The following is a 27,626-nucleotide window of genomic DNA, read 5'->3' on the forward strand; positions in this document are numbered from 1 at the left end:
GAAGATATTTCAAGTGGAAAGTTAAATACTTGAAGTGGCAAAATGATGACATAACTGAGTAGATTGAGAAAGTAGAAAAAAAGTGAAGCTAAAAAAAAATATGGTTAATTAAAAGGTCTTCTAGATGTAGAACAAGTTTAGGTGAAAGCAGAGGAAAAATAAATTAATTCTTCTTTTTTTAAAGAGACAAGGGTTTCACTATGTGGCCCAAGCTGGCCTCAAACACCTGGGCTCAAGTCATCTCAGCCTCTTGAATAGCTGGGACTATAGGTGCCAGCCACCATGCCTAACTTAAACTAATTCTTTATTTAATAATTTTTTCATTATTTGGTTGTAACCCTGAGTCAAAACATCTCTGAGACACTTTTAGAGCACAGGAAAGTTGTAAGAATAGCATTATTATGATCTCATTTTATTTGGAATTCAAGGAGATGGAACAAGCTGCCCAGCATTACATAATAACTTAATAATGCATCCAAGAAATTTCACTGGAGGCAAACTTTACCTGTTAGCTACTTTTCTGTTGAAAATGTCAACTAAGTCAGTTTTAAAGACATAATAAAGCCATACTTGTATCCCTCAGTCTAAACTGGTCAAGAATTACTGTTAAATATAAAAGCCAGTGTGTATTCTAGGTTGTCTTCTTACAAAAAATAGTATAAAAACTTGCTTGTTGCATGATAATATTCCATTTTCTGTCTACTTGGAAACTAAGTTTTTAAATGAAATCAAAATGTTTCCTTGACCGAAGTTAAACAATAATAATTGCTATCTAAGTATCCCAATCACAATAAATAAATGAGTGAATGATGAATGAGCTATTTATCACAGAATTGTGAAGGACCAAGATAACCTCAATGTAGTCATTCTATTACATTGAACACAAGATGCAGACAATGAGATCATCTCATAAAAGATTTTGGGGAAAGACAATGTATAAGAATGTCCTATGCAAATACTAGGATTTGTCACTTTATCAGCAAATGTCAGCATCCTCATCAGCCTGCCTTTGTGGGGCCAGTAATCACGAAAAACATTTTGCATGACACTTTTAGCCATTTGTTTTACTTAACGGGCACAATAACCCACTGAGAGTAGAGGCCAGGAATTATTGCATCATTATCCATTTGACATCTTCGGAAGCAGAGGCTCAGAACAAGGAAGTGACTTGCCCAAAGTCAACAGGCTGGTCGGTGGCAGAGCTGGGGCTCAAAGCCAGATCGCCTAATACCAGATCTCATCTTCTTTCCTCTGCATTCCCTGCTTCTCCAGGTAAGTGATGTCAGGGCAGGCTCAGGCATTCTAGAAGATAGGAAGAAAAGAAGGCAACAGGAACTAGGAGAGAGAAGGACGTGGACAGGAGGAGGTGTTTGACTAGAAATGCGTCCAACCAGGCCGGGCACAGTGGCTTACGCCTGTAATCCCAGCACTTTGAGAGGCGGAGGCGAGCGGATCACCTGAGGTCAGGAGTTCGGTACCGGCCTGACCAACATGGTGAAACCCCGTCTACCAAAAATACAAAAATCAACTGGGCGTGGTGGTGCACGCCTGTAGTCCCAGCTACTTGGGGGGCTGAGGCAGGAGAATCGCTTTAACCTGGGAGGCGGAGGTTGCAGTGAGCCAAAATCGCGCCATTGCACTGCAGCCTGGGTGACAGAGCGAGACACTGTCTCAAAAAAAAAAGCATCCAACGGCTCTCCATTGCCCCCAAACACCCCTCACATGACAACAGTGCCACAAGTTTCCCTGCCCCTGGGTCAGCAGCCAATGTTTATCACTTGAGAATCATGTCAGAAAATTAAATACTCACAAGAAATCTCAAGGTTTCCCAGCTCTGAGGTTCTGACAGCTGAACTTGGCCCCTCCCACCAGGGCCCATGGTCACATTCAAAGCCTCAGGAGTCGAAGCCACTGCGACGCGTGGGGGAATGAGGCGAAGAGGGTTTGTGACGGCGGTGGGGATCCGGGCTAAGGTCGGGCTAAGGAGAGGGGGAGCCTGCGGCGGAGCTGTGGTTGGGGGATGTGGGTTTTGTGGCTGAACTCGATGGTGGGGTAGGAAACCAGGATCGGGGCTGGGTAGGGTGGCGTTTACACGTCCAGGAAGCTCTAGGGGAGCTGAGCGGCTGAGACAGCCAGAGAAAGACATGGGAATGGGCGAGGCAGGGGGTCCCGAAGTCCTGCTAGGCGGCTGAGCCCCTCTGGGGCGCCCGGGATTGGGCGCTCCCCGGAGCCCCTCTCCTCAGGCCCCGCCCACAGCGCCGGGCGCGCGCCGAGCCGCGGGGAGGGGGACCTGGCCGGCGCGGGGAGGGGGAGAGGGAGGCTCGTGCACGCGCATCACTGACTGAGGGTGCGCGAGCCGCGCGTTCCCGCCGCCCGCGTCGCCATCTTTTTCCCTCTCTGTCTGTCTGTCTGTCGTTGGCTTTGTCCGTCTGCAGCGCCGCCCCTCGGCTCCCCGCCACCGGCTCGGCCCGGATCCCCTTCCGCTCGCTGGGGCCCAGTCCCGGAGCGCCCCGGCCCGGCTGGCTTGGGCTGCGGTCCCGGGTCCATTGTCCGGAGGTCCGTCTGTCCGGAGGCGGGGCCCAGGGACCCAGAGCGCAGCGCAGCGCCGAGGCTCCGGGTAAAAAGACCCCTGAGCCCTCCCTCCGGGTCCGGGCTGGGGATGCGGGCTCCTCGCCCCCTCGCGGCCGCCGGCTGTCGGTCCTTTTGTCTGCACTGGGGAGAGGGCCGGGGGCCAGCTCCGGCCTGGGGTGCAGCCCGAGCTCACCCTCCCCGCTCCCACCCCGATTCCTCCCTGGCCGCTCCTCCTGCTCTCCTCGGCGCTCTCGGGCGCGGGGCGCGGGGTGCGGGGCCGGGGGGGCTTTTGCGCGGGCCGCAGGCACCCCGCCTCCTCGGGCCCTGGCGGGGACGGCCCCGGCGTCTGACAGCCTTGGGTGGAGCTGGGGGAGGGGAGGATGGGCGTGGGCGTGCAGACCGGGGGTTATCAGTCCCCGCGTCTGGGTCTCGCAGAAAAGCTTCTAAATTTAGATTTCAGAGATTGTGTTGTCTAAGGGTTTGTCTGAGCCGCCTCGGAAGACCTCCGGCTCTTGTCCGGCTCTTGTCTGGTAATTCCTGGGAATTTACCTGGGCTCGTGCTTGAAGAAACAGAGGGACCATTTCGGCTGATTAGACACACGCCCCAGACCCAACCCCAGGGGTCAGGTGAACAGCCAGGCGGCTAAGTGACCAGCTTTCTTGTCCTCTCCTTTTTGGCAGATACAGATCACTTGGATTCAGTCGAGTTTGCTTTGCTTCGTGGGAACTGCACCAGAGCTGGAGGTGGGAACGCACTCTCTTTTCATCAAGCTGGGATTTCACCCGTTTTTTTTGGTTGCTAAAGTCTGTGGTGTGCACTAGACGCTGCAACCTAATACCTGTGGGAGAGCAGAGACAGTGTTCAGGGGAGACGTTACACCTTCCCAAGGACTCTTAACCTTGCTCTGAAGACGGACAGAACTGCCTTCCTCTTAAAATGGAATCCCTTTAGACCTGAGTCTCACCGTTTACCTATCTTCCCAGCACATGTTCAGGCAGCTATTTACATTTTTGGTTTGGTTTCAGATTTTAGCTTGGAAATTGAGGCAGCGTTAAAAGTAAAACAGAATGAGTGACCTTTAGGGCTGTATGTCTGTGGGTTTTATTAGCTTTAACTGCCTATAAAACAGCCATCTGGCCTCTTGAGATCTTGCTTTGTGGTCAAGAGTGTCCTTTCAGAGCCATTTATTTATTTACTTATTTATTTTCAACAGCCCATGACCCTACAGGCCTGTTTTTGTGGGTGTTTTTGTTGTTATTTTCGTTTTGTTGTGTGGGAGGGGACTGCAATTGCTTATTTTTCTCTTAATCACTCAGGTGTGAAGTCCCATTGGGTACCATCTGGTCAGTTCCCCATTTGGCCACTAGGAGGATTATAAGATGCAGCGGGCACTGCTGATTTAAATATGCAGATACTCATCTCTGTCTTTTGACTTGCAGCTTTAGCGTTTAAATGTTGCCTGATTGAAATTATTTGGCCTTCCTTCAGAAGGGACTTTATTACCTTTATCTTACAGTTTCAATTTCTGATCTTGAAGAGAGAAAATAAAAAATTAGTCAAGATTCTGTTTTTCTCTTCTATAATAGAGTATCTATATATTTAGCCTCAATAGATTATCACATTAGAGGAGTATATTTTATTTTTTTAAAAATTTTATTTATCTTTTTTTTTTTTTTTTGAGATAGAGTCTCGCTTTGTCGCCCACGCTGGAGTGCAGTGGCGCGTTCTTGGCTCACTGCAACCTCCACCTCCCGGGTTCAAGCAATTCTCCTGCCTCGACCTCCTGAGTAGCTGAGATTACAGACGTGTCACCACGCCCAGCTAGTTTTTGCATTTTTAGTAGAGATGGGGTTTCACCATGTTGGCCAGGCTGTTCTCAAACTCCCAACCTCAGGTGATCCACCCACTCGGCCTTCCAAAGTGCTGGGATTACAGGCGAGAGCCACTGCGTCTGGCAGCTATTTATCTTTTTTTGAGATGGAGTCTCACTCTGTCGCCCAAGCTGGAGTGTAGTGCCTCCATCCCAACTCATTGTGACCTCCCCTCCCCAGGTTCAAGCAATTCTCATGCCTTAGCTTCCTGAGTAGCTGAGATTTACAGGTATGCGCCACCACGCCCAACTAATTTTTGTATTTTTAGTAGAGGTTTCACCATATCGGCCAAGCTGGTCTCAAACTCCTCGCCTCAAGTGATCTGCCTGCCTTGGCTTCCCAAAGTGCTGAGATTACAGGTGTGAGCCATGGTGCCTGGCCATATTTTTTAAAATATTAATAGAGCCTGCATTTCGTTACCTTTCCACTTGGTGATTCCACACACATATAGGAAATCCAAAGTGTGATATTCATTCACTGCTTCTATGAATAAAACAACTACTTGATTAGAAAAAAAGTCATATACAAAACTTAGAGAACATACACTATCAGCACTCAGTATATTGCCCTCTAAATAGTTAACATCGATTTTTATTGTATACATTTAGAGTTTTGTTTTGTTTTTAATTAAAGGTCTGGAAAAGAACTGTGTTTGATATGCAGATATGCTAGAAGACTGCCTGAAAGCTGCTTCCTTTGCCACTTCCTGTGGAGGCCTGTCTTTGCCATTTGCGGTTTCTTTCTTTTGGTAAGGGGAGGCAGGATCTGATTATAGGTTTGAGGTTCTTCTAGCTACATAGAGGAGTTAGTTGGCGTAACAGGAGGTGAGTCTTCATTAGCTAGAGTACAAAGTATAGCTAGCAGTAGTCTCCCATAACTCCTCTTAAGGCAATAAACTATGATTTTATATTTGCTTATTCAGTGTGAGTATAACTCAAGAAGGCAGGAACTGAAAGAAAACTTAGAGTGTGACCAGATCCATATTCCTGTCTTTGGTAGGAAAGACAATCCCTTTTTATTCTATGTCTTTATTTACTCTGTCTTTCCAAGAAAATGTCACAGCTATCAATACTAATCCATTTCGGATTCTCTAACAATGCTTAAGGCTGGGGCACTCTTTCTGTAGTTCATCAGGATCCTTCAGGCTTACGTATATTTCCCCTCCTATACGGGGTGGGGAGCAGATGTACGTCTTGGCAGCATTTTTCATTTGGGGAACTTTTCTCTTCGTTCCTCCAACTGGTCTCTTCACTATCCAGAGACTAGATTGAGAAGAGCCTCTAAAGTTACTAACTTTGACCACCTCTCTGGAATGTGTGAGGAGGGCCAGGTGATATTCCACACTGGGGTGTTGAATTAGTACTCATCAATGTGGATGGCATGTCTCTTCTGGTGAGAGCCCATCTTCAACATTAGAAGTTTGATTTGCTTAGTGCCATGTCATCCACAGTGCAGCATAGCATTGCACCTTTATCACCAGATAGAGGCTTTATGTCCCGTGCTGTTCTCATTTACAGATGCCTATTTGAGACATTTTCTGTTTCGCAGGGATGTGATGCCTTTGCTACCTCTAGGCAAGATAACATCATGAAAAATCCACTCTTGTCGACTGCAGGGCTTGACTTCCAGTGGGCATGTGACATGAGAGCTGCCACCCTCTTTGGCTTCCTTTTGCTTCGTTGTGCAATTCATGGGGGTTATCCCCTTGAGTCCATAGTACTTCTAACTCTGCTTGCCTGAGTTTTGCTTCCTCTTTTATCCTGTGACCTTGATCACTTAACAGTATTCTGGATTCCAAAGATGGACTTAGAGTATAATTCTCTAAATCCTCCGAGGGAGGCCCTCTTAAACTTTCTGGGACCTTAACATTAGGCTAGAGGTTTATTCATTTCTCTTTCTTTCAGTAGTTCAATTATTTATAACTGGTGAGTTTTATATGCTCAGGAGCTGTTTTTTTTTTTTTTTTTTTTTTTTTTTTTTTTTTTTTGAGGCGGAGTCTCGCTCTGTCGCCCGGACTGGAGTGCAGTGGCCAGATCTCAGCTCACTGCAAGCTCCGCCTCCTGGGTTTCCGCCATTCTCCTGCCTCAGCCTCCCAAGTAGCTGGGACTACAGGCGCCCGCCACCTCGCCCGGCTAGTTTTTGTATTTTTAGTAGAGACGGGGTTTCACCGTATTAGCCAGGATGGTCTCGAACTCCCGACCTCGTGATCCGCCCGTCTCGGCCTCCCAAAGTGCTGGGATTACAGGCTTGAGCCACCGCGCCCGGCCAGGAGCTGTTTTTTAAAGACATTTTATCTTTAAATTTTGTATAAGTGCTGGGGAAAATGACATGTGCTAACAATAACCTTTTTTATTGTAGGTTAGCATCTTGCAAGGAGGTAGTAACATATCCAGTCGTGAAACTGGGAAAGACCAGAGCTCTTGCATCAGGGAAACATGTCCCGTCGGAAACAGACGAACCCAAATAAGGTTCACTGTGAGTATCAGACTTTGTCTTCTGGAACCTGGGAATGCTGGTGGAATGGAAGAGTAACCTGAATTTAGGGGAGAGGCTCACACTAATTTGTGAAGAAGAAAAGATTAAATGTAAAACACAGTTTACTGAGCAGAAGAGAGAAAAAGAAAGAAAAAGGGTTAAAGAAGTTGGATATGATGGATTTAAAGTGTGTCCGGTTGCTGGGGGAGGTGTTGTAAACCTATCTTAGGGGTATATGCACTTGATTTATATTTAATATCACATTAACAAACAATTATAAGATACCTACTCTGTGCAGATCCTTGTGCTAGATGTCAGGGCTATAAAATAATATAAGATTTATAAGACTGTATTGTAACCTCAGATATATAAATATGAAGGATAGTATATGTTAAGTGCCAAACAGATGCTGCAGATTGTATGTACTAGAGAAGTTAGGAGGAAGGAAATTAAGAGAGCCCTGTGGACTGAAGTAGCGAGGGGAATGCTTAATGGAAAAGCCTCTAGACCATGCGCCTGAGCTGGGCCTTAGAGGGTAGAAATGGATTTGAAAAAAAATTAAAAAACAAGAGGCAGGGAGAGGGAACCTCAGGTAGGGAAAGCGAAGTGAGCAAAGACAGAAGCGGGAATCTGCATGTTCAGAGGACAAGGAGACTTTATATGAAGCAGAGGTTTCATTTGTTCAAAAGTCAGAAGATGTGAGCTTAGAGATGCTTAACTCTACACTGTGGAAGCCTGAATGCCAGGCCAAGTTTAAAGTTCATTCTGTAGTCTGTAGGGAGCTACTGAAGGTTTTTAAGCAGGGAGAGGGGAGTGACATTTAGAATGCAGCGTTTTGGTACTATGAAGCAATTTGTGGGATGAATCACAAGAGGGAGGGGCTAGAAACCGGAAGACCAAGTATACACTATTACCTTGTGTTGTTTTCAACAGTTTCACGTGCATGTTTTTCTTTTCTTTCTTTCTTTCTTTTTTTTTTTTTTTTTTTGAGACAGAGTCTCACTGTGTCACCCAGGCTGTAGTGCAGCAGTGTGATCTCTGCAACCTCCACCTCCCGAGTTCAAGCGATTCTCCTGCCGCAGCCTCTCGAGTAGCTGGGATTAAGGTGCTCACCACCATGCCCAGCTAATTTTTTTGTATTTTTAGTAGAGACAGGGTTTCACCATGTTGGCCAGGCTGGCCTTGAACCGTTGACCTCAGGTGATCTGGCCACCTCAGGCTCCCAAAGTGCTGGGATTACAGGTATGAGCCACTGCACCTGGTGCATATTTTATTTCAGTAATTGCATAGTGAACTTCTAGAAGGCAGAGACTATGTGCCATATGTGTTTCCTTATATATCCTCTCTACTTCTAGCACTGCTCATGGAGGGTGTGTTCAAAAAGTGCCTTCTTAAATTGACATTAATATCTATGCAGATTTGAGATAATTAGCCATTTTCCTGTGATCTGGGAAGATAAGCATTCCCACCCAAATGTTCATTAAAAAGACAAATAGTGGCCGGGCACGGTGGCTCACGCCTGTAATCCCAGCACATTGGGAGATCGAGGTGGTCCATATCACCTCAGGTAAGGAGTTCGAGACCAGCCTGGCCAACATGGTGAAAAACCCATCTCCACTAAAAAGGCAAAAAAAATTAACCAGGCATGGTGGCAGGCGTCTGTAATCCCAGCTACTCTACTCGGGAGGCTGAGGCAGGAGAATCACTTGAACCTGTGAGGTGGAGGTTGCAGTGAGCCGAGATCATGTCACTGACTCCAGCCTGGGCAAACATGGTGAGACTCCATTAAAAAAAGAAAAGAAAAAAAAAAGACAAAGAGTTCCCTATTATTATGGACTGATTGAGTAAAGTGCAGCAACATTTGAAGAGAATTCAGAGGTACAACAGATGAAAAGTTTGTAAAAAACAAACCTATATATATGTGTGTGTGTGTATATATAAAATATATATTTTTTAAATATAATATATATATAATTTTTTTTTTTTTGAGATGGGGTGTTGCTTTGTTGCCCAGGCTGGAGTGCAGTGGCGTGATCTCAGCTGACTCACTGCAACCTCGGCCTCCTGGGCTCAAGTGATCCTCCCACCTCAACCTCCCGAGTAGCTGGGACTACAGGTGCATGCCACCACGACCGGCTAAATATTTGTATATTTTGTAGAGACGGGGTTTCACCATGTTGCCCAGGTTGGTCTTGAACTCCTGAGCTCAAGTGATTATCTACCCACCTCAGCCTCCCAAAGTGCTGGGATTATAGGCATGCCACTGCAGCTGGCCAAAACCCTACAATGGTATTAGTCAAGTAGTTGACAAGATTAGTCAAGTAGTTGACAAGAGAACTAAAATTTATTAAAAACAAACTATATAGGCTGGGTGCAGTGGCTTACCACTGTAATCCCGACACTTTGGGAGGCCAAAGCAGGAGGACTGCATGAGCCCAAGAGTTTGATACCAGCCTGAGCAACATGGCAAAACCCCATTTTTACAAAAAAATACAAAAAAACTAGGCCTGGTGGCATACACCTGTAGTCCCAGCTACTCAGGAGGCTAAGGTGGGAGGATGGCTGGAGCCTGGGAGGTTGAGGCTGCAGTAAGCCAAGATTATGCCACTGCACTCCAGTCTGGGTGACAGAGTGAGACCCCCGTCTCAAAAAAACAAACAAAATCCAAAACACTATATCCCAGGCACTATGCACTTTATCTGAATTTTACTGGGTTACTTCAAAAGTAGAAGACAAAATAGTATGAACTGAGGAATTAAGAAGGTTTTGACATTTTATACATTAATGAGATTACAATAGCAAACCTCCATATACAAGTCTTTCTTCTATTTAAGTCCTGGAAAAGTATAAAATGGAACCAGTTGGATGCTTCTAGGAGTATATTCTGGAATGCGGATGTGCAAAGGCTACTTAATATACAGATGAGTGGTTTAGGGAAGATTTAGGAATTGCTGCTAAAACAGCAAAATGCAGCAGGCTTGCACGTGAGGATTGTCAAGGAAGATAAAATGAAGTATCTTTAGCCGAGCTCGGTGGCTCATGCCTGTAATCCCAACACCTGGGGAGGCCAGTGCAGGATAACTTGAGGCCAGGAGTTCAAGTGCAGCCTGGGCAACAAGGCAAAACTCCATCTGTACCAAAAATACAAAAATTAGCTGGGCATGGTGGCACACACCTGTAGTGCCAGCTACTTAGGAGACAGAGGTGGGAAGATCGCTTGAACCCAAAAGGTCGAGGCTGAAGTGAGCTGAGATCATGCCACTGCACTCCAGCCTGGGCGTCAGAGTGAGATCCTGTCTCCAAAAACAAAAAAAGAAAAAGAGAAAGAAAAAAATGAAGTATTTTAGCATAGGCCATCCATCCCAGGGTTTTAGGATTGTTTTTCCACTCTGGTTGATAAAAGACACAAGTGGTCAGGCACAGGTGGTGCATACCTGTAATTCCAGCACTTTGGGAGGCCAAGTGTGGTGGATCATGAGGTCAAGAGTTTGAGAACAGCCTGGCCAAGATGTTGAAACCCCATCTCTACTAAAAATACAAAAATTAGCTGGGTGCAGTGGTGGGCGCCTGTAATCCCAGCTACTTGGGAGGCTGAGGCAGGAGAATCGCTTGAACGCAGGAGGCGGAGGTTGCAGTGATCCGAGATAGGGCCACTACACTCTAGCTTGGGCAACAGAGCAAGACCCTGTCTCAAATAAATAAATAAATAAATAAATAAATAAAAAGACACAAGTGTGACCCCCAAGAAGGCATCTGGAAATGTACTCTTAATAGAGATGATAGGTTCACAAACAAGGCAAGTATAGGAGTTGGGTGTTCACCTACAAAGCCATCTGTCCAAGAGCCTGATTAGATTTGAGGAAAGTTGCTGGTAGGGTGATGGTGTGATTGTAGTAAGGCCAGGGGAGCCACTTCAGGCTTGTGTGGCCAGTGTCTATGCCCACGTAGCATATATCCATCAGCTCTATCTCCCTGCACCATAGTCAAAGCCAAGATGAGCTAGTAATGGAGTTGAAAAATAGATGGAGGCCAGGCGTGGTAGTTCATGCTTGTAATCCCAGCACTTTGGGAGGCCAAGGTGGGTGGATCACCTGAGGTCAGGAGTTTGAGACCACCCTGGCCAACATGGTGAAATCCTGTGTCTACTAAAAATATGAAAATTAGTACCGGGCGTGGTGGCTCACGCCTGTAATCTCAGCACTTCGGGTCAGGAGATCGAGACCATCCTGGCTAACACGATATAACCCTGTCTCTACTAAAAATACACACACACAAAAAAGCCGGGCTTGGTGGCAGGCACCTGTAGTCCCAGCTACTCGGGAGGCTGAGGCAGGAGAATGGCGTGAACCTGGGAGGTGGAGTTTGCAGTGAGCCAAGATTGTGCCACGGCGCTCCAGCCTGGGCCACAGAGCGAGACTCTGTCTCAAAAAGAAAAAAAAAGAAAAGAAAAAAAATTAGCTGGGCATGGTGGGGCACGCCTATAATCTCAGCTACTCAGGAGACTGACGCAGGAGGATCACTTGAGCCTGGGAAGTGGAGGTTGCAGTGAGCCAAGATCACATCACTGAACTCCAGCCTGGGCGATGGAGCGAGACTCCATCTCAAAAAAAAGGGAAAAAAGGAAAAAAAAAAAAAGGAAAAACAGATGGAAAAACAGGCCATGGAGGTGGGGAGAATATCACACATCCACAGTTTCAGAAATGAAGTTGCAGAGTCAAGCGAAAGAACATTGTTTTGAGGTGGAGTAGGTTGGACTTTGCAGGCTCTTCGGAGGTGGCCATTACAAGGGCCTTTACTATGGGGCTGTGAGCACAGATGTTCAGCTACAACTAAAGAGCAGACCCCTCGGGAGGGGCTGTTTTCAGTGACGCATTTGATCAGGGAGCCACGAAGGCTTCGCAGGTGATACACTAAGCTTGACTAAAGAAGAAAAGACACTGAGATTTGCTAGTTGCAGAGGACCTTCTATTTTTTTGTTATTTGGGGACTGAAGCTGACCCTACCCTTTTCACAAAATCATCTTTTCATTGTGCATGACAATAGTGGCAAGTAGAAATATGTAATTTCATTTTCTGACCATGTGAGTCTCCTGTCACCTTGCAGTGAAATGGGACCAACTAAATATATTTAATTTAATGCTGCTTGTCTATTAAAAGTAAATGAAATGGGGCCTAGCATGGTGGCTCATACCTGTAATCCCAGCATTTTGGGAGGCCGAGGCAGGCAGATCACTTGAGGTCAGGAATTCAAGACCAGCCTGGCCAACATGGCAAAACCCTGTCTCTACTAAAATCCAAAAAAATAGCTGGGCATGGTGGCACACGCCTGTAATCCTAGCTACTTGGGGGGCTGAGGCAGGAGGGTTGCTTGAACCCAGGAGGCAAAGGTTGCAGTGAGCTGAGATCACACCACTGGACTCCAGCCTGGACGACAGAGTGAGACTTGGTCTCAAAAAATAAATACACAAAATAAAGTAAATGAAATGAACTCAAGGTCTGCAGGGCAGGAAAGTCTGCATTAAGCTTTGCTTAAATATCAAAGCTAATTGACATTTGATCAGAGTAATAGCTGAGCTTCATTAGATCTGCCTTCTGGGAAGAAAAAGATTGTGTGGCATGAAACTAATAGGCCACCTAAAGGGATATATTAAGAACTCCCAGGCCGGGCTCAGTGGCTCATACCTGTAATCCCAGCACTTTGGGAGGCCGAGGCAGGTGGATCACCTGAGGTCAGGAGTTCAAGACCAGCCTGGCCAACATGGTGAAACCCCATCTCTACTTAAAAAATACAAAAATTAGCTGGGCATGGTGGCGGGCGCCTGTAATCCCAGCTACTCGGGAGGCTGAGGCAGGAGAATCGCTTAGACCCAGGAAGTGGAGGTTGAGGTGAGCTGAGGTGACACCGTTGCACTCCAGCCTGGGCAACGAGCAAAACTCCATCTCGGAAAAAAAAAAAAAAAAAAAAAAGAATTCCAGCCGGGCATGGTTGCTCACACCTATAATCTTAGCACTTTGGGAGTCTGAGATGGGAGAATTGCTTGAGGACAGGAGTTCGAGACCAGCCTAGGCAACATAGTGGGACCTGATTTCTACAAAAAAATTTAAAAATTAACCAGGCACAGTGCTCATGCCTGTAATCCCAATAGTTTAGGAGGTTGAGGTGGGAGGATTGTTTGAGACTAGGAGTCCAAGGCTGCAGTGAGCTATGATTGGACCACTGCACTCTAGCCTGGGTGACCGAGCAAAACCCTGTCTCAAAATATATATGTGTGTATATATATATATATATTTTTTTTTTTTTTTTTTTTTTTAAAGAATCCCACAGGCTGTAACCCAGCAACATTTGATGGATCCACATTAGAAGCCAGTGGGCAGCTGCTTTGGTACTTACTGGGTTTTTATCAGGACTGTTTTTATGTCTAAATCGCTGGCATGATCCTTTCCTCAGAAATATCTAGATAGACTCTTATATTTTGCCCAGTTCACTTCATTAATAGACTCGTTACAGAGCTTTTGGAATAAAAGTCCAAAATTGTTCTTAGTTACGGAAAAATTGCTGATGGGCTGAAATCTGTTTTAGATCTTCTCCCTACCTTCTTCCCCATTTTACCCCTTCTGAGTACAGTTTTTTTTTTTTTTTGAGGTGGCGTCCCGCTCAGTCGCCCAGGCTGGAGTGCAGTGGCGTGATCTCGGCTCACTGCAACCTCCGCCTCCTGGGTTCAAGCGGTTTTCCTGCCTCAGCCTCCCAAGTAGCAGGGATTACTTTCACTCGCCACTATGCCCGGCTAATTTTTGTATTTTTAGTAGAGACAGGGTTACGCCATGTTGGCCAGGGTGGTCTCAAACTCCTGATCTCAAGTGATCCGCCTGCCTCAGCCTACCAAAGTGCTGGGAATACAGGCGTGAGCCACCTTGCCCAGCCCTTAGTACACATTTCTGTCAACTACTTGTAGTCCCTTGCACACTTTCATTTAGTGTGTTTGAACTAACCAAACCACTAAGAAAATTAAAACTTCTTTTACTTGAGAGACTTTTGCTTTCGGATTGCAAAACACATGAGTGACTTAAACCTCTCAGCTTCAACTAAAAGCTTTACAAAGAGGAGGAATAAAAGCCTTTGAAGTCCTTTCTCTTATAAAAAGCGCAACTTACTTTGTTTTTTTTGTTCATTCTGTTAGCATCCTCATGAACTAAATGGCTATGTTCCCCACCTGTGATAGCACTGTAGGTTACAAAGACTGTCAGCTAGAAATGAAATCCTAAGCTCCTCATTCCCAATACTAGCTCATTTTTCCTGAACTGGATATCTGCTCTCTTTGTTTTTTTTTTTTTTTTTTTTGAGACGGAGTCTCGCTCTGTCACCCAGGCTGGAGTGCAGTGGCACGATCTCGGCTCACTGCAAGCTCCGCCTCCTGAGTTCACACCATTCTCTTGCCTCAGCCTCCTGAGTAGCTGGGACTACAGGTGCCTGCCACCACGCCTGGCTAATTTTTTGTATTTTTTTAGTAGAGACAGGGTTTCACTATGTTAGCCAGGATGGTCTCGATCTCATGACATCGTGATCCACCCACCTCGGCCTCCCAAAGTATTGGGATTACAGACGTGAGCTACCACGCCCAGCCTATCTGCTCTCTTAAAGAATGTTCCAGCTGCTTTACTTAATTGTAGTCAGCTTGAAATAACATTTGTTTAACTGCACCGAGGACCCAAGAGAGAACTGTAAAGTCTTTGCCTTTCTGATAACTTTCATCTCATTCCTCTCATCTGTTCTCCAAACTTGCTTGCATGGCCTTGTTCTTATCTGGTCTGAAAAACCTTAACCAGGCCGGGCGCAGTGGCTCTCTCCTGTAATCCCAGCACTTTGGGAGCTCAAGGCGGGTGGATCACCTGAGGTCGGGAGTTCGAGACCAGCCTGATCAATATGGAGAAACCCCGTCTCTACTAAAAATACAAAATTAGCTGGGCGTGGTGGTGCTTGCCTGTAATCCCAGCTACTTGGGAAGCTGAAGCAGGAGAATCACTTGAACTCAGGAGGCAGAGGTTACAGTGAGCTGAGATTGCGCCATTGCACTCCAGCCTGGGTGACAGAGCGAAACTCTGTTTCAAGAAAAAGAAAAACCTTAACCAAATCGCAGACAAACAGTATTTTCTTGATTTTGTATCCAAAAAAGAAAGAAAAACAAAAAGAGAGAGAGCGCCTTGGTTTTTATTGTGGGAGTGTAGCTGACTCTTAGCTATTAATAGACAAATACCCATATTAAATAAGATGGTTGGCCTACATTAATATCTAGGGACCAGAGAATTTTTTAAAACCTACTCCAAAGGTCTCAAGACAGAAGGGAATAATAATTCTAACATTATAAAAATAGGCAGTTCTGTAACACTTCTTAATCACTAGTAACTCCATGGATCACATTATATGGTAGTTAACATGACATGCTTTTAGCAAGTCTCACTCCCTTCTTATGAAGGGATAATTCTGGAGAATTTTATTTGGAGATTAGGTAAATAGTAACTAGTGGAAGATAATTCACATATCTTTTCATATGAGGTCTGCTAAAATGGCTTCTTTTTTATGGTTTTTATGTATTTTGCTTTATGGTGATGTTTAAAATAGGAATAGTCCTGAGGAATAAAGTTCACCTTATTCTTTTACCCAAGTCAGGAATAGACTAAAATATAAGAGCACAAGCTTTTCTTTCCAAAGTGCCAAAAAGGAATGACAGAATTAACTTATCCCAGTTACACCAGGTGAGATTGCCTAAGAGTCCTAGATAGGCAAGTTGTATTGAACAGACTCCTCTCTGTTCCATGAAAGCCTCAATATATAGACAACATCAATAGAAGAAAATTAATTTTGAGCTCAAGTTGGAGACAAAACTGAATTACTGACTCATCTTGAAAGGCATATATCCTTTTAGATATATTTTTACTAATCCAATGGTGAATCCAAGAAAGAGGATAGAATGTTTATTCTTAGTATGTTCTAAATCTAGCTGGTTTCTAAGTTTCTTTGGAGACCAGAAGTGTCGCTGATGAGAAAGGTCTTCCCCTTGATAGTTATATGCTAGTATATAACTTGTTCCTTAGTGCCATGTCTTCCTATAGCTCCTAAGTCTGAAAACATGCACCTACCCCAAAAAATTCAGTAACTATTCCAGTTGGCCCTTGACCAGGCACAGTGGCTCATGCTTGTAATCCCAGCACTTTGGAAGGCCAAGGCGGGTGGATCACTTGAGGTCAGGAGTTCAAAACCAGCCTGGCCAACATGGTGAAACCCCATCTCTACTAAAAATACAAAAATTAGCCGGGCATGGTGGCACGCACTTGTAATCCCTGCTACTCAGGAGGCTGAGGCAGGAGAATCGCTTGAACACAGGAGGTAGAGGCTGCAGTGAGCCAAGATCACGCCACTGCACTCCAGTCTGAGACTCTATCTCATTTAAAAGAAAAAAAGAAAAAAGAAAGTATCAATTGGCCTTGGTCTTGTTGCACTGTAACCAACACGGAGATATTAATTATTTCACTTCTGCAAAGGGATGAGGAAGTACTCCCCAGTGAATTCATTTTTTTGCTTTCTCTACCCAGTGATTTCTATCCAATGTGTCATCTTGGATATTGTGAAGATGGACTTAAAACAGCTTTCCTTGAGGGATAGGTAGCTAAGAGTACACTTTAACATGAACCGTCTCCATTCCCAATCACAGTATGAGTCATAACAGCCATAATGTTAGTTACTCGAATCCAAGCATGATAACTCATAACGTGATATCAGAACCATCATTTTTCCTTTGGTCTTATACTGGCCCTGACAACATACTTTTGCTATTTGAGTTGTATGTATCAGTTTCTCATGGTATGAAGGAAACACTAACAATAGCATCAGAGCCTTTCTCACACAGAGATAAGTGTTTGTTTTTAGCAAAACCATCTGAAGAAGCTTCTAAACTTCTAATTGCATCTCTACTAGAAGGCGGTTAAGGAATATAGACATTAGGCTGGGCGCAGTGACTCACACCTGTAATTCCAAAATTTTAGGACATCAAGGTAGGGGGTTCCCTTGAGAGCAGGAGTTACAGACCAGCCTGGACAACACAGTGAGACCCTGTCTATACAAAAAATATGTATATATTAGCCAGGCATGATGGTGCACACCTGTAGTCCCAGCTACTCTGAAAGCTGAGGTGGGAGGATTGGTTGAGACTGGAGTAAGCTGTGATCACACCACTGCACTCTAGCCTGGGGGAGAGAAGAGACCCTGTCTCAAAAAGGAAAAAAAAGGAGAAGGACATTAGAGTTAGATCTGTGTTTGAATACTTGGTTCCACTGTTAACCTTCGTTTTCTCCTAAGTAAAGTATAGGTAGTAATACCTACCACATAGAGTTTTGCAGAGAATTTAAGTGAGGTGATAACTATAAAACACTTACCATAGAGCCTGGAACTTGCAAGTGTTTGGTAGTTGGTATATAATAGATGCCCAATGAATATTTGCTGAACGAATGACTAAGGGGATCACATGAAGCCTACTCCACATCAAGTCTTTCACTCCCCAAGCTGCAGGTCAGCTCACCATTTGATTCCTCCCACATCATTGTATCTAATCTCAGAACCTGAGCCTGTGTACTTTCCTTCCTCTCTTCAGCAAGAAAGGGCCTGGCTATTGTCAGACATTTCACTAGGGCTTTTTATTATTCCCTCTTGCTGGCTGGTGAATGGAGACTGTAGTTTCTACTCTGACTGAGATAATAGAAACCTCAAGAAACCCAACTCTATTTTCTCCTTATGCCTGGTCTCCTGGAAATAAAAGGGCACTATACCAACTCTTCAGTAGCCACATGGATCCCAAGCAGAGGTCACGAGAAGTAAATGCAAAATCAAGGATCGGTTCGGGGCTTTGGGATACTACATTAAAAAAAAAAAACAAAAAAAACTGGACTGGCCCGGTGCGGTGGCTCACGCCTGTAATCCCAGCACTTTGAGAGGCCAAGGTGGGCAGATCATGAGGTCAGGAGATTGAGACCATCCTGGCTAACACGGTGAAACCCCATCTCTACTAAAAAAATACAAAAAAATTAGCCAGGCGTGGAGGTGGGCACTGGCACTGCACTCCAGCCTGGGTGAGAGTGAGACTCTGTCTCCAAAAAAAAAAAAAAAAAAAAAAATGGGCCAAGAAGACTACATGAATATTCTTTGTTGTAAATTAGTGCGTTTCAGGAAGTTTGTTCTTCTGCAGAAGTGAGTTCATATCTATTCTTCTAGTCTACTAATCAACCGGTTGTTAATTTTCTCATGGCTAATTATGATAAACATTAGAAAGAAAGTCAAGGAAGAACTTCCAGAGTATGTTTTGGAAAGAGAGTGGATGAAAGATGGGGTTAGAGAGATTGTTATTTAGAAGGATGATTTGAAGCACTTGTTTGTAGTCAGAGATAAGACACTGAGTCAAGACCATAATGCTAGTACATTAAGGTACAGAGACTTGGCCCAGATTTGTTGCCCTGTCTTTATCCCATCACTTTGCCCCTTCTTGCCTCTATCCTCCCAGTCCTGATGGAAGGTTGTAAATGGATTTGACAGTCTGCAGTTACATTTGTGAAGTAGCAAGTTGATCACCTTTTGAAAGGAGTCAAGACTAGGAGGATTTAAGAGGAGCAAGTGATGCTTTCTAGAGCATCTGGCTTACTGCCCAGGAAGAGCAGCTGCACCCAGAAGCTGTTGAAGGCAGCAAGCTGACTTGGAGATGAATGACTCCACCACAGGGTGCCTGCCTGTCTCCTACTTTTGAATGGTCTGACCTTCCAACCAGCTTGCCTGGGGATATGCTGCCCAGCTGGTGGCCTGACTCTTTTTCCTTGTGACCACCAGGGGACCAAGTATTTGCTGGGCTAGAAGAGCAAGCCCGCCAGGCGATGATGAAAAGTGATTTTCCTGGAGACCTTGGCAGTCAGCGACAAGCTATCCAACAACTAAGAGATCAGGACTCCAGTAGCAGTGAGTTCTGCACCTTCTGGTAATGACTCAGGGCAATGGGAGAAGAATTATCAGAGTGTGTGTGCTCTGGGGATTGTGCATGGGGGTTGGGAGAAAGACATGAAAAAGGAGATATGTGGCTCTTCAGTGCCCCAAAGGTGGTCTAAGGTGTGTGGGCATATGTTTATCCAGAAAAAGAGGACAGGTTTGGCATTTTATTTATATATATATCTAATTTTTTTTTTTTTTTTGAGATGGAGTTTCGCTCTTGTTGCCCAGGCTGGAGTGCAATGGCATGATCTCAGCTCACTGCAACCTCTGCCTCCCAGGTTCAAGCGATGCTCTTGCCTCAGCCTCCTGAGTAGCTAGGATTACAGGCACCTGCCACCACTCCCAGCTAACTTTGTATTTTTAGTAGAGACGGGGTTTCTCCATGTTGGTCAGGCTGGTCTTGAACTCCCGACCTCAGGTGATCCACTTGCCTCGGCCTCCCAAAGTGCTGGGATTACAGGTGTGAGCCACCGTGCCTGGCCAATGTGTATGTTTTTAGCTTATGGACTACAGTACTTGGCACAGTGCCACATGCAGATAGGTTTGTTGGTTGTGATAGGCAATGACATAGGAATAAATAGTGCTCTAGCAGTCCCTGGGTTAGGTCAAATGACAAGAAAAAAATCCCTGTCTCCTAGGATCTATGTATTTGTAATCAATAAAATATAAGGGTGGCATTAATGAAACCTTGCTTGAAGGCCCAGTTTTAATGTTAAACAAGAAGATTTGCTTAGTAATGAGGTTATGCAGTGTACAAAATGCTAACGTCAAGGTCTTCCTATACCAATTCCCTAAGAAAATCCCTGTGGTTAAGACAGTAGCTGTTATAAGTTGAGCCTCATGGATTGTCTGTCTGTCCTGTGACCTGTCTGAACAAACACGTCTTGAGATGTGTTTTCCTAGGAAGATTTCAGCACTTTCCCCACCTCATCCATTTGATATAGGTTATTATTAGTATGAATTCAGAATGACTTTTCCAATTTTTTATCACATTTGAGGCTGGGTTGGGTGAAAACAGAGAGAGGACTCTGTAACCTTCTAGGAACTTGTTTCCACCCAAGCTAATAATTAATCAACATCAACAACATAAAATAATTTAGCAGTTAATTGCTCGGGCACAGAAAAATGAACCCAAACCTATGGAAGCCACCACTTTCTTGAGTAGCAGGTAGGAATTACAATATCTGCAAAAGTCTAATAGGTTTCCATTCTGAAGGATGTACTATCCCTCTAGACAGTACACATTTTTAAAAACATTTTCTAGTAGCCAGATATATTTGGATTATTGCAAAATTACAAAAATATGTTCGATACATCACTTTATATTATACTACGTTTACAAGTATTTCAAATAAGCTGGTGAGAAAACATGGTGTGATCTAATCTGTGCCCATCCTTCATTATTGAGTTGGATTCAAATGAAAGGAACTTTGGGCTGGGGAATAAGACACACAAACCGTAGCTCTTTCCAGGCCCCAAATCCAGTCCACCAATTGCCTTGAGTATCTAATAAGGACACATGTAACTACTAGCAGATGATTTGGTTAGACCTTCTCATGAAGAAAGGGAGTGTAACTAGTTTTGCCAAGGAAGAAGGGAAATATAAGGGGTGTTGCTCACATACTGGTGGATTTAGATATTATGCAAGGGGTAGTAGGAAGACAGGCAGCACTGTTAGCTAGGAAATCTGAGTCTCATGTGGACAGCCTGGTGAGACTCTGCCCTATATTTCTCTCTTGCTCACATCAGGCCCAAAAGTCCAGGATCCAGGTGGGGTTAAGATAGGGCTGGAGTGTGACAGCTTCCCTAGGCTTGGCTACCTCTTGTGATCTTCATAGTACTAGCACTTTATTTGTTTCCCTTTCAGAAAGAACTACATTTGTTACTTGTTTTCCGGATCCTTTTTCATTTTCTATTTTATAAGTAATAGAGAAGAAAAATCAGCTCACATAAACCTTGCAGATTCCCCAGCCACAGGCAGACCTCCCCAAAGTCACATCCTACCCCTAAAACTAAAACTTAATTCCTATGTTAGTCACAATAAATTACATTTCATCCTAAAGAATGGCCCGTTCCTTCCACTTAATGCGTGGAGTTACCCATCAGATAATCCAAATCATCAACAAAAACAACGGATTTCCTCAGTTCAGAATGCCGTGTTACAATAGTAGAGTAAGAACCGAGTGAGTCGGATACCACTGCAAAATGCCTGAGGTTGGTTGCTGTGCTAATTTTTCCACTGTAATGAGCAGCCCTTTCCCTATAAAGTGACATCATTTCAAACTAATTTCCTACTGCTTCCTTTGCTGGTAAGAGGGAAGAAAAACTTGATGTTTCTGTAAGTCTGCCTTGGGGTTTGCTGGGAAAGAAGAGATTAGTGGGGTTCAGAGTAGAATAGTATAGTGACACCATGGAGAAGTTGTGCAGGGGCTCATGGCGAAATCAGTGGCAAGTGTTGGTAAGTCAGAGGTGGTGTACAGTGGGAATGAGCTCGGCGTAAGGTGCTTGGGGAGGTGTGATTTGAAGTGTGAGATATTTGAAAACCATGAGTCAGGAAGATTATTTTTATAATCATATAGAGGGCACAGTAACCATTTCCTATGCAGTTTTGCCTCACATCTTCCCTTTATGTGTATATGGCATAACAAATGACAGCTATAGCTGGTTTCCACTTGACATAATATGTACCCCCAAAAAACTATATAAACTATATTATGGAAGATCTGAAAATGTTTTCTATTATAACTGCCAACTGTAGGGTGGAGAGCAGCTCAGGATGTATTCATGCAAAAATCAGAACAAGTGACCAGTTTGTATGTTCCAGGTGACAGTGAGGGTGATGAAGAGGAGACCACACAAGATGAAGTCTCTTCCCACACATCAGAGGAAGATGGAGGGGTGGTCAAAGTGGAGAAAGAGTTAGAAAATACACAACAGCCTGTTGGTGGGAACGAAGTGGTAGAGCACGAGGCAAGTGACAATGGCTCCTGGGTCCAGGTCCAACAATGCCCTACCCTTCTGCCTACCCTTATGCTGCTCACCCCTGTGGCACAGTCTTTGCCTCTGATGGTCTCCTGGGCCTGCACAGGAGGCCTCTTCCTTCATGGCACCAGAACCCACACCTCAGACTCTCAGTTCTCGCCACATTCAGCTTTCCTTTTCCATCCATGAATCACTGGGCTCGTGCACAGCTCTCTTTCCTATAGCTCCCCACGTCTTTCCAGACAGGAGAGCTACTTTGGTGAAGTAGAAAGCTGACTTCCCAAGGTGGACTCTTGAATGTGCTTGCACATCTCAGTCAAGGTGTCACCTGGAGTGCCACCTTCTCACTAACTTGTTTCTTGAGGATTCCTGAAAGGAACATGACAGGAAAAACACTACCCCTGTCTGCAGAGTTTATGTTCAGGGAAAAAAATAGATTGACTCTGTCTGAGGCAATCCTGTGTCCTCATGGCTGAAAGCCATAATTCCCTTTCAACTATTACTTTTTCCTTCAGCCCACAATGGGAAACTAAGAAGAACATGTGCCATCAGTCTGGGTTCCTTTCAACAGGATACCCTGTTTAAAAAGCTGGGGCAGGGAAGAGATGAGTCCTAATAGTCCTAATGAGTTGCCTATTTGTTGAATCACAGGTCACAGGGAATTTGAATTCTGACCCCTTGCTTGAACTCTGCCAGTGTCCCCTCTGCCAGCTAGACTGCGGGAGCCGGGAGCAGTTGATCGCTCATGTGTACCAGGTATGCATCGAGGAGCTGTGTGCTCTGGAACACAAGTGTGGGCAGCTTGTCTGTAGCCCAGCTCCCAGTTTGGCCTTTGTCTCTCTCTGGCTTCTGAAGGAGTTGTGGGTTGTCGCTTCCATTAAGATTCGTCTTGGGGAGGCTGGGCGCAGTGGCTCATGCCTGTAATCCCAGCACTTTGGGAAGCCGAGGCGGGTGGATCACTTGAAGTCAGGAGTTCGAGACCAGCCTGGCCAACATGGCGAAACCCTATCTCTACCAAAAATACAAAAATTAGCCAGATATGGTGGCAGGCACCTGTAGTCCCAGCTACTCGGGAGGCTGAGGCAGGAGAATCGCTTGAACCCAGTAGGTGGAGGTCACAGTGAGCCAAAATCACACCATTACACTCCAGCCTGGGTGACAGAATTAGACTCTGTCTCAAAAAAAAAAAAAAAAAAATTCGGCCCAAAGCCAGGCGTGGTGGCTCACACCCAGAATCCCAGCGCTTTGAGAGGCTGAGGTGGGAAGGATTGCTTAACCTCAGGAATTCAAGACCAGCCTGGGCAACATAGCAAGACCCCAGCTCTACAAAAAATTTTTTAAAAATTAGTTGGGCATTGGCCGGGCGCGGTGGCTCAAACCTGTAATCCCAGCACTTTGGGAGGCCGAGATGGGCGGATCACGAGGTCAGGAGATCAAGACCATCCTGGCTAATACGGTGAAACCCCGTCTCTACTAAAAAAAAATACAAAAAACTAGCCGGGCGAGGTGGCGGGCGCCTTGTAGTCCCAGCTACTCAGGAGGCTGAGGCAGGAGAATGGCGTAAACCCGGGAGGCAGAGCTTGCAGTGAGCTGAGATCCGGCCACTGCACTCCAGCCTGGGTGACAGAGCGAGACTCCGTCTCAAAAAAAAAAAAAAAAAAAAAAATTAGTTGGGCATGGTGGCATGCACCTGTAGTGCTAGTTACTTAGAAGACTGAGGTGGGAGGATAGCTTGAACCTAGGAGGTTGAGGCTGCAGTGATCATGCTTCAGCTCAAGTGACAGAGTGAGACTGTATTGAAAAAGAAAAAAAAAAAAAGATTCTGCTCCAAGCTTCCAACATTTTAGAAAATACATGAGATATATTAGATAAACACGTTCTGGGTTTCCGGGCAGACACACTGTGAAAATTAAATGATTTTTTTTCTAAATTATTTAATGCATATTTTAAATAGTGAAATATAAACTAATGTATACTAATAATGAGGGCTTTGTGTTAAAGAAAAGAAAATTAGTTAGCATGGGCCAGGCGCAGTGGCTCATGTCTGTAATCCCAGCACTTTGGGAGGCCAAGGTGGGAGGATCACTTGAGGTCAGGAGTTCAAGACCAGCCTGGTCAACATGGTGAAACCCTGTCTCTACTAAAATACAAAAAAATTAGCCAGCTGTGGTGGCACGCGCCTATAATCCCAGCTACTCGGGAAGCTGAGGCAGGAGAATGGCTTGAACCTGGGAGGCGGAGGCTGCAGTGAGCTGAGATTGTGCCACTGCACTCCAGCCTGGGTGACAAAACGAGATTCCGTCTAAAAAAAAAAAATTAGTTAACACAAATGGTATGCTAAAAATTGGTGTGAACCAGTATTTCTTCAGAAGACTATCTTCAGAAGATTGAGAAAGCAAGATATAAATACCTGTTGCGTACCAGTATTCTAGGCCAGCTTCAAGATTTGGCCTTTATTGTTCCCTTAACACGTATTTGTACCTGCGTAGTGTGAGCCAGGAAGACAGAGAGAAATTATTCGAGACATGAATTCCTCTCAGGCTCTGAAGAGGGCCCTGGGGCCCCACTGTTTCTTTTCTTTTTCTTTCTTTCTTTTTTTTTTTTTGAGGCGGAGTCTCGCTCTGTCGCCCGGACTGGAGTGCAGTGGCCAGATCTCAGCTCACTGCAAGCTCCGCCTCCCGGGTTTACGCCATTCTCCTGCCTCAGCCTCCCGAGTAGCTGGGACTACAGGCGCCCGCCACCTTGCCCGGCTAGTTTTTGTATTTTTTAGTAGAGACGGGGTTTCACCGTGTTAGCCAGGATGGTCTCGATCTCCTGACTTCGTGATCCGCCCGTCTCGGCCTCCCAAAGTGCTGGGATTACAGGCTTGAGCCACCGCGCCCGGCCTTCTTTTTTTTTTTTTTGAAACAGAGTTTCGCTCTATTACCCAGGCTGGAGTGCAGTGGTATGATCTTGGCTCACTGTGAACTCCACCTCTCAGGTTCAAGCAATTCTCCTGCCTCAGCCTCCTGAGTAGCTGGGACTACGGGCGCCTGCCCCTACACCCAGCTAATTTTTGTATTTTTAGTAGAGATGGGTTTCACCATATTGGCCAGGCTGGTCTCGAACTCCTGACCTTGTGATCCACCTGCCTCGACCTCCTAAAGTGTTGGGATTACAGGCATGAGCCACCGTGCCTGGCCCCCACTGTTCCTTAAGTCAGCCACATGTCCCACAATGTAGGTAGAGCTCAAGCTAATGAAATCTAAGCAGTGGTCTAAATGGCCAGGGCCTCTAATGTAAGAGACTGACTTTTCTAGGGGCTAAACAGAATACTTGCAAGTTCCTTATTCTGAGACTAAAGAAAGGGGACATTTCCCAAAAGTCATTTCTAAGTGGGTGCAGATTGTCCTGGAGGTAGCACAAGACTGACAGATCAAGGCTCTGTTTTACAGCACACTGCAGCAGTGGTGAGCGCCAAGAGCTACATGTGTCCTGTCTGTGGCCGGGCCCTTAGCTCCCCGGGGTCATTGGGTCGCCACCTCTTAATCCACTCGGAGGACCAGCGTTCTAACTGTGCTGTGTGTGGAGCCCGGTTCACCAGCCATGCCACTTTTAACAGGTCAGCTGGGCACTTATCCCTGTTGTGCTGGGAGCAAATTACTGGGTGTGAGTTCTGCTTTCTGAAGTCAAAGCGAAGGCTAGGCATAGGTAATGCAAAGGCAGCGGATGCATGCTCCTTGGAAGTACAAGTAAGAAGGCTAGGAAATATGCCTTTTCCATCACATAGCCCCAAAGGAAAATCAATTCCCATTTCTTTTCCCATCAGAATATCTTCAACTAGAAAGCGAAGTAGGCAGTTCCAAGAACACTCATGATAAAGCATGGAGAAAGAAGTTATAGGGTGGAGAGGACCCTGGCATGAGGATGCAGTCTCCTCCGTGTCCTAGGAAGACTGGAACGTTGTGTCCTTGTCCCGTTTGTCTAGTGTACAGTGCAGTGTCTGCCTTTGCATGCAGGGAGTGCGCGGGAAGGAGGTGAGTTGGTGGTCTGCACCTTGCCTGAAGGAGGTCTCCACCTCCAGGAGCCTCCATTCCCACAGCAGGACTGCCCCTGCAAAGCTCTTATCAAAACCATTATTCTGACTTGAGTGAAAACGCCAAGGGTTTGTCTGATTTCTGGTGCGTTGCTGTGGCAGGTGGCTCAGTCATTAACTCCAGATGGGCTTTAAGAGTTAGTAGACACCCGGCCTGGTGCGGTAGCTCACTCCTGTAATCCCAGCACTTTGGGAGGCCTAGGCGGGTGGATCACAAGGTCAGGAGTTTGAGACCAGCCTGACCAATGTGATGAAACCCCATCTCTACTAAAAATACAAAAATTAGCCAGGCGTGGTAGCAGCCACCTGTAATCCCAGCTACTCAGGAGGCTGAGGCAGGAGAATGGCTTGAACATAGGAGGTGGAGGTTGCAGTGAGCCGAGGTCGTGCCATTGCACTCCAGCCTGGGCAAAGGAGTGAGACTGTGTATCATAAAAAAAAAAAAAAAATAGAGTTGGTAGACAACTCTTGAGCAAAGAGAAGGGATGGAGCAGTAGAAGAGGTCCACCAACCATTCAAACTGACCCCTTGTGGTGAACGTGGAGCCACTGGCCTCATAGGAAAAGAATAAGGCAGGGCTGGAGTCCCAACTCTTGCTGGAAGGAAACACTAACCATCCAAAATGTTTGCTTTCCAGTGAGAAACTTCCTGAAGTACTCAATATGGAATCCCTACCCACAGTCCACAATGAAGGTCCCTCCAGTGCTGAGGGAAAGGACATTGCCTTTAGTCCTCCAGTATACCCTGCTGGAATTCTGCTTGTGTGCAACAACTGTGCTGCCTACCGTAAACTGCTGGAAGCCCAGACTCCCAGTGTACGCAAGTGGGCCCTACGTCGACAGAATGAGCCTTTGGAAGTACGACTGCAGCGGCTGGAACGAGAGCGCACGGCCAAGAAGAGCCGGCGGGACAATGAGACCCCCGAGGAGCGGGAGGTGAGGCGCATGAGGGACCGTGAAGCCAAGCGCTTGCAGCGCATGCAGGAGACAGATGAGCAGCGGGCACGCCGGCTGCAGCGGGATCGGGAGGCCATGAGGCTGAAGCGGGCCAACGAAACCCCGGAAAAGCGGCAGGCCCGGCTCATCCGAGAGCGAGAGGCCAAGCGGCTCAAGAGGAGACTGGAGAAAATGGACATGATGTTGCGAGCTCAGTTTGGCCAGGACCCTTCTGCCATGGCAGCCTTAGCAGCTGAAATGAACTTCTTCCAGCTGCCTGTAAGTGGGGTGGAGTTGGACAGCCAACTTCTGGGCAAGATGGCCTTTGAAGAGCAGAACAGCAGCTCTCTGCACTGAACCACACCCTCCTGCCTGCCCTCCTCCCCACCTACCTACCCCCCCACCCACACCCACAGCCACGAGGACCAGTGCTGCTGCCACCCACAAGGCCCTGTCCTTGCTGCCAGAGGCAGGCCTGGGTTTGTTGCAGGTGGACCTGAGCGGCCCTTGCATGTGGGAGCAGGATGACGGGGTCAGGAGGGACCTGGCCCAAGGCAGCTCTGGACAAGGGAGTAGGCAGTCCAGAGAACTGGCCACCCCAGCCCACTGCCACAGGCCGTGCTTCTAGGACTGTGGGGCTCCTGTATGGCCCATGAAGTTGTGAGGTCAAATAAATTAATTTTATCTTTACTGCC

General features: G+C 45.9%; 1 protein-coding gene across 17 annotated transcripts; it reads left to right on the top strand.

Moving 5' to 3' along the window:
- The first annotated feature begins 1,163 nt into the window (after positions 1 to 1,163).
- ZNF821 (zinc finger protein 821) lies at positions 1,164 to 27,626 on the top strand. 17 transcript variants are annotated; one of them, XM_033218873.1, is made up of 9 exons: positions 1,164 to 1,272; positions 3,253 to 3,315; positions 5,077 to 5,191; positions 6,802 to 6,918; positions 18,784 to 18,909; positions 21,764 to 21,909; positions 22,573 to 22,677; positions 25,356 to 25,522; positions 26,634 to 27,622. In XM_033218873.1, exons 4-9 carry the CDS (start codon positions 6,879 to 6,881, stop codon positions 27,286 to 27,288), a joined length of 1,239 nt encoding a protein of 412 aa, XP_033074764.1. In that variant the 5' UTR covers positions 1,164 to 1,272; positions 3,253 to 3,315; positions 5,077 to 5,191; positions 6,802 to 6,878; the 3' UTR covers positions 27,289 to 27,622. The 17 variants fall into 17 exon arrangements, 16 of the variants coding, with proteins under 16 accessions (XP_033074764.1, XP_033074767.1, XP_033074759.1 ...); XM_033218876.1 differs by lacking the exon at positions 5,077 to 5,191 and adding an exon at positions 18,464 to 18,678; XM_033218881.1 differs by lacking the exon at positions 1,164 to 1,272 and adding an exon at positions 1,870 to 1,942 and having other exon boundaries at positions 18,784 to 18,928.

The sequence above is a fragment of the Trachypithecus francoisi genome, unplaced genomic scaffold (genome assembly GCF_009764315.1).
Source record: "Trachypithecus francoisi isolate TF-2019V2 unplaced genomic scaffold, Tfra_2.0 Lachesis_group10, whole genome shotgun sequence".
NCBI classification, from domain to species: Eukaryota; Metazoa; Chordata; class Mammalia; order Primates; family Cercopithecidae; genus Trachypithecus; species Trachypithecus francoisi.

Excerpts from the sequence above, each read along its gene's own strand:
- ZNF821 (XM_033218868.1), top strand. The coding sequence starts at position 6,879 with ATGTCCCGTCGGAAACAGACGAACCCAAATAAGGTTCACT. Across the intron at positions 18,910-21,763 it reads AGATCAGGACTCCAGTAGCA|GTGACAGTGAGGGTGATGAA; the intron begins GTGAGTTCTGCA and ends TGTATGTTCCAG. Across the intron at positions 22,678-25,355 it reads TGATCGCTCATGTGTACCAG|CACACTGCAGCAGTGGTGAG; the intron begins GTATGCATCGAG and ends TCTGTTTTACAG.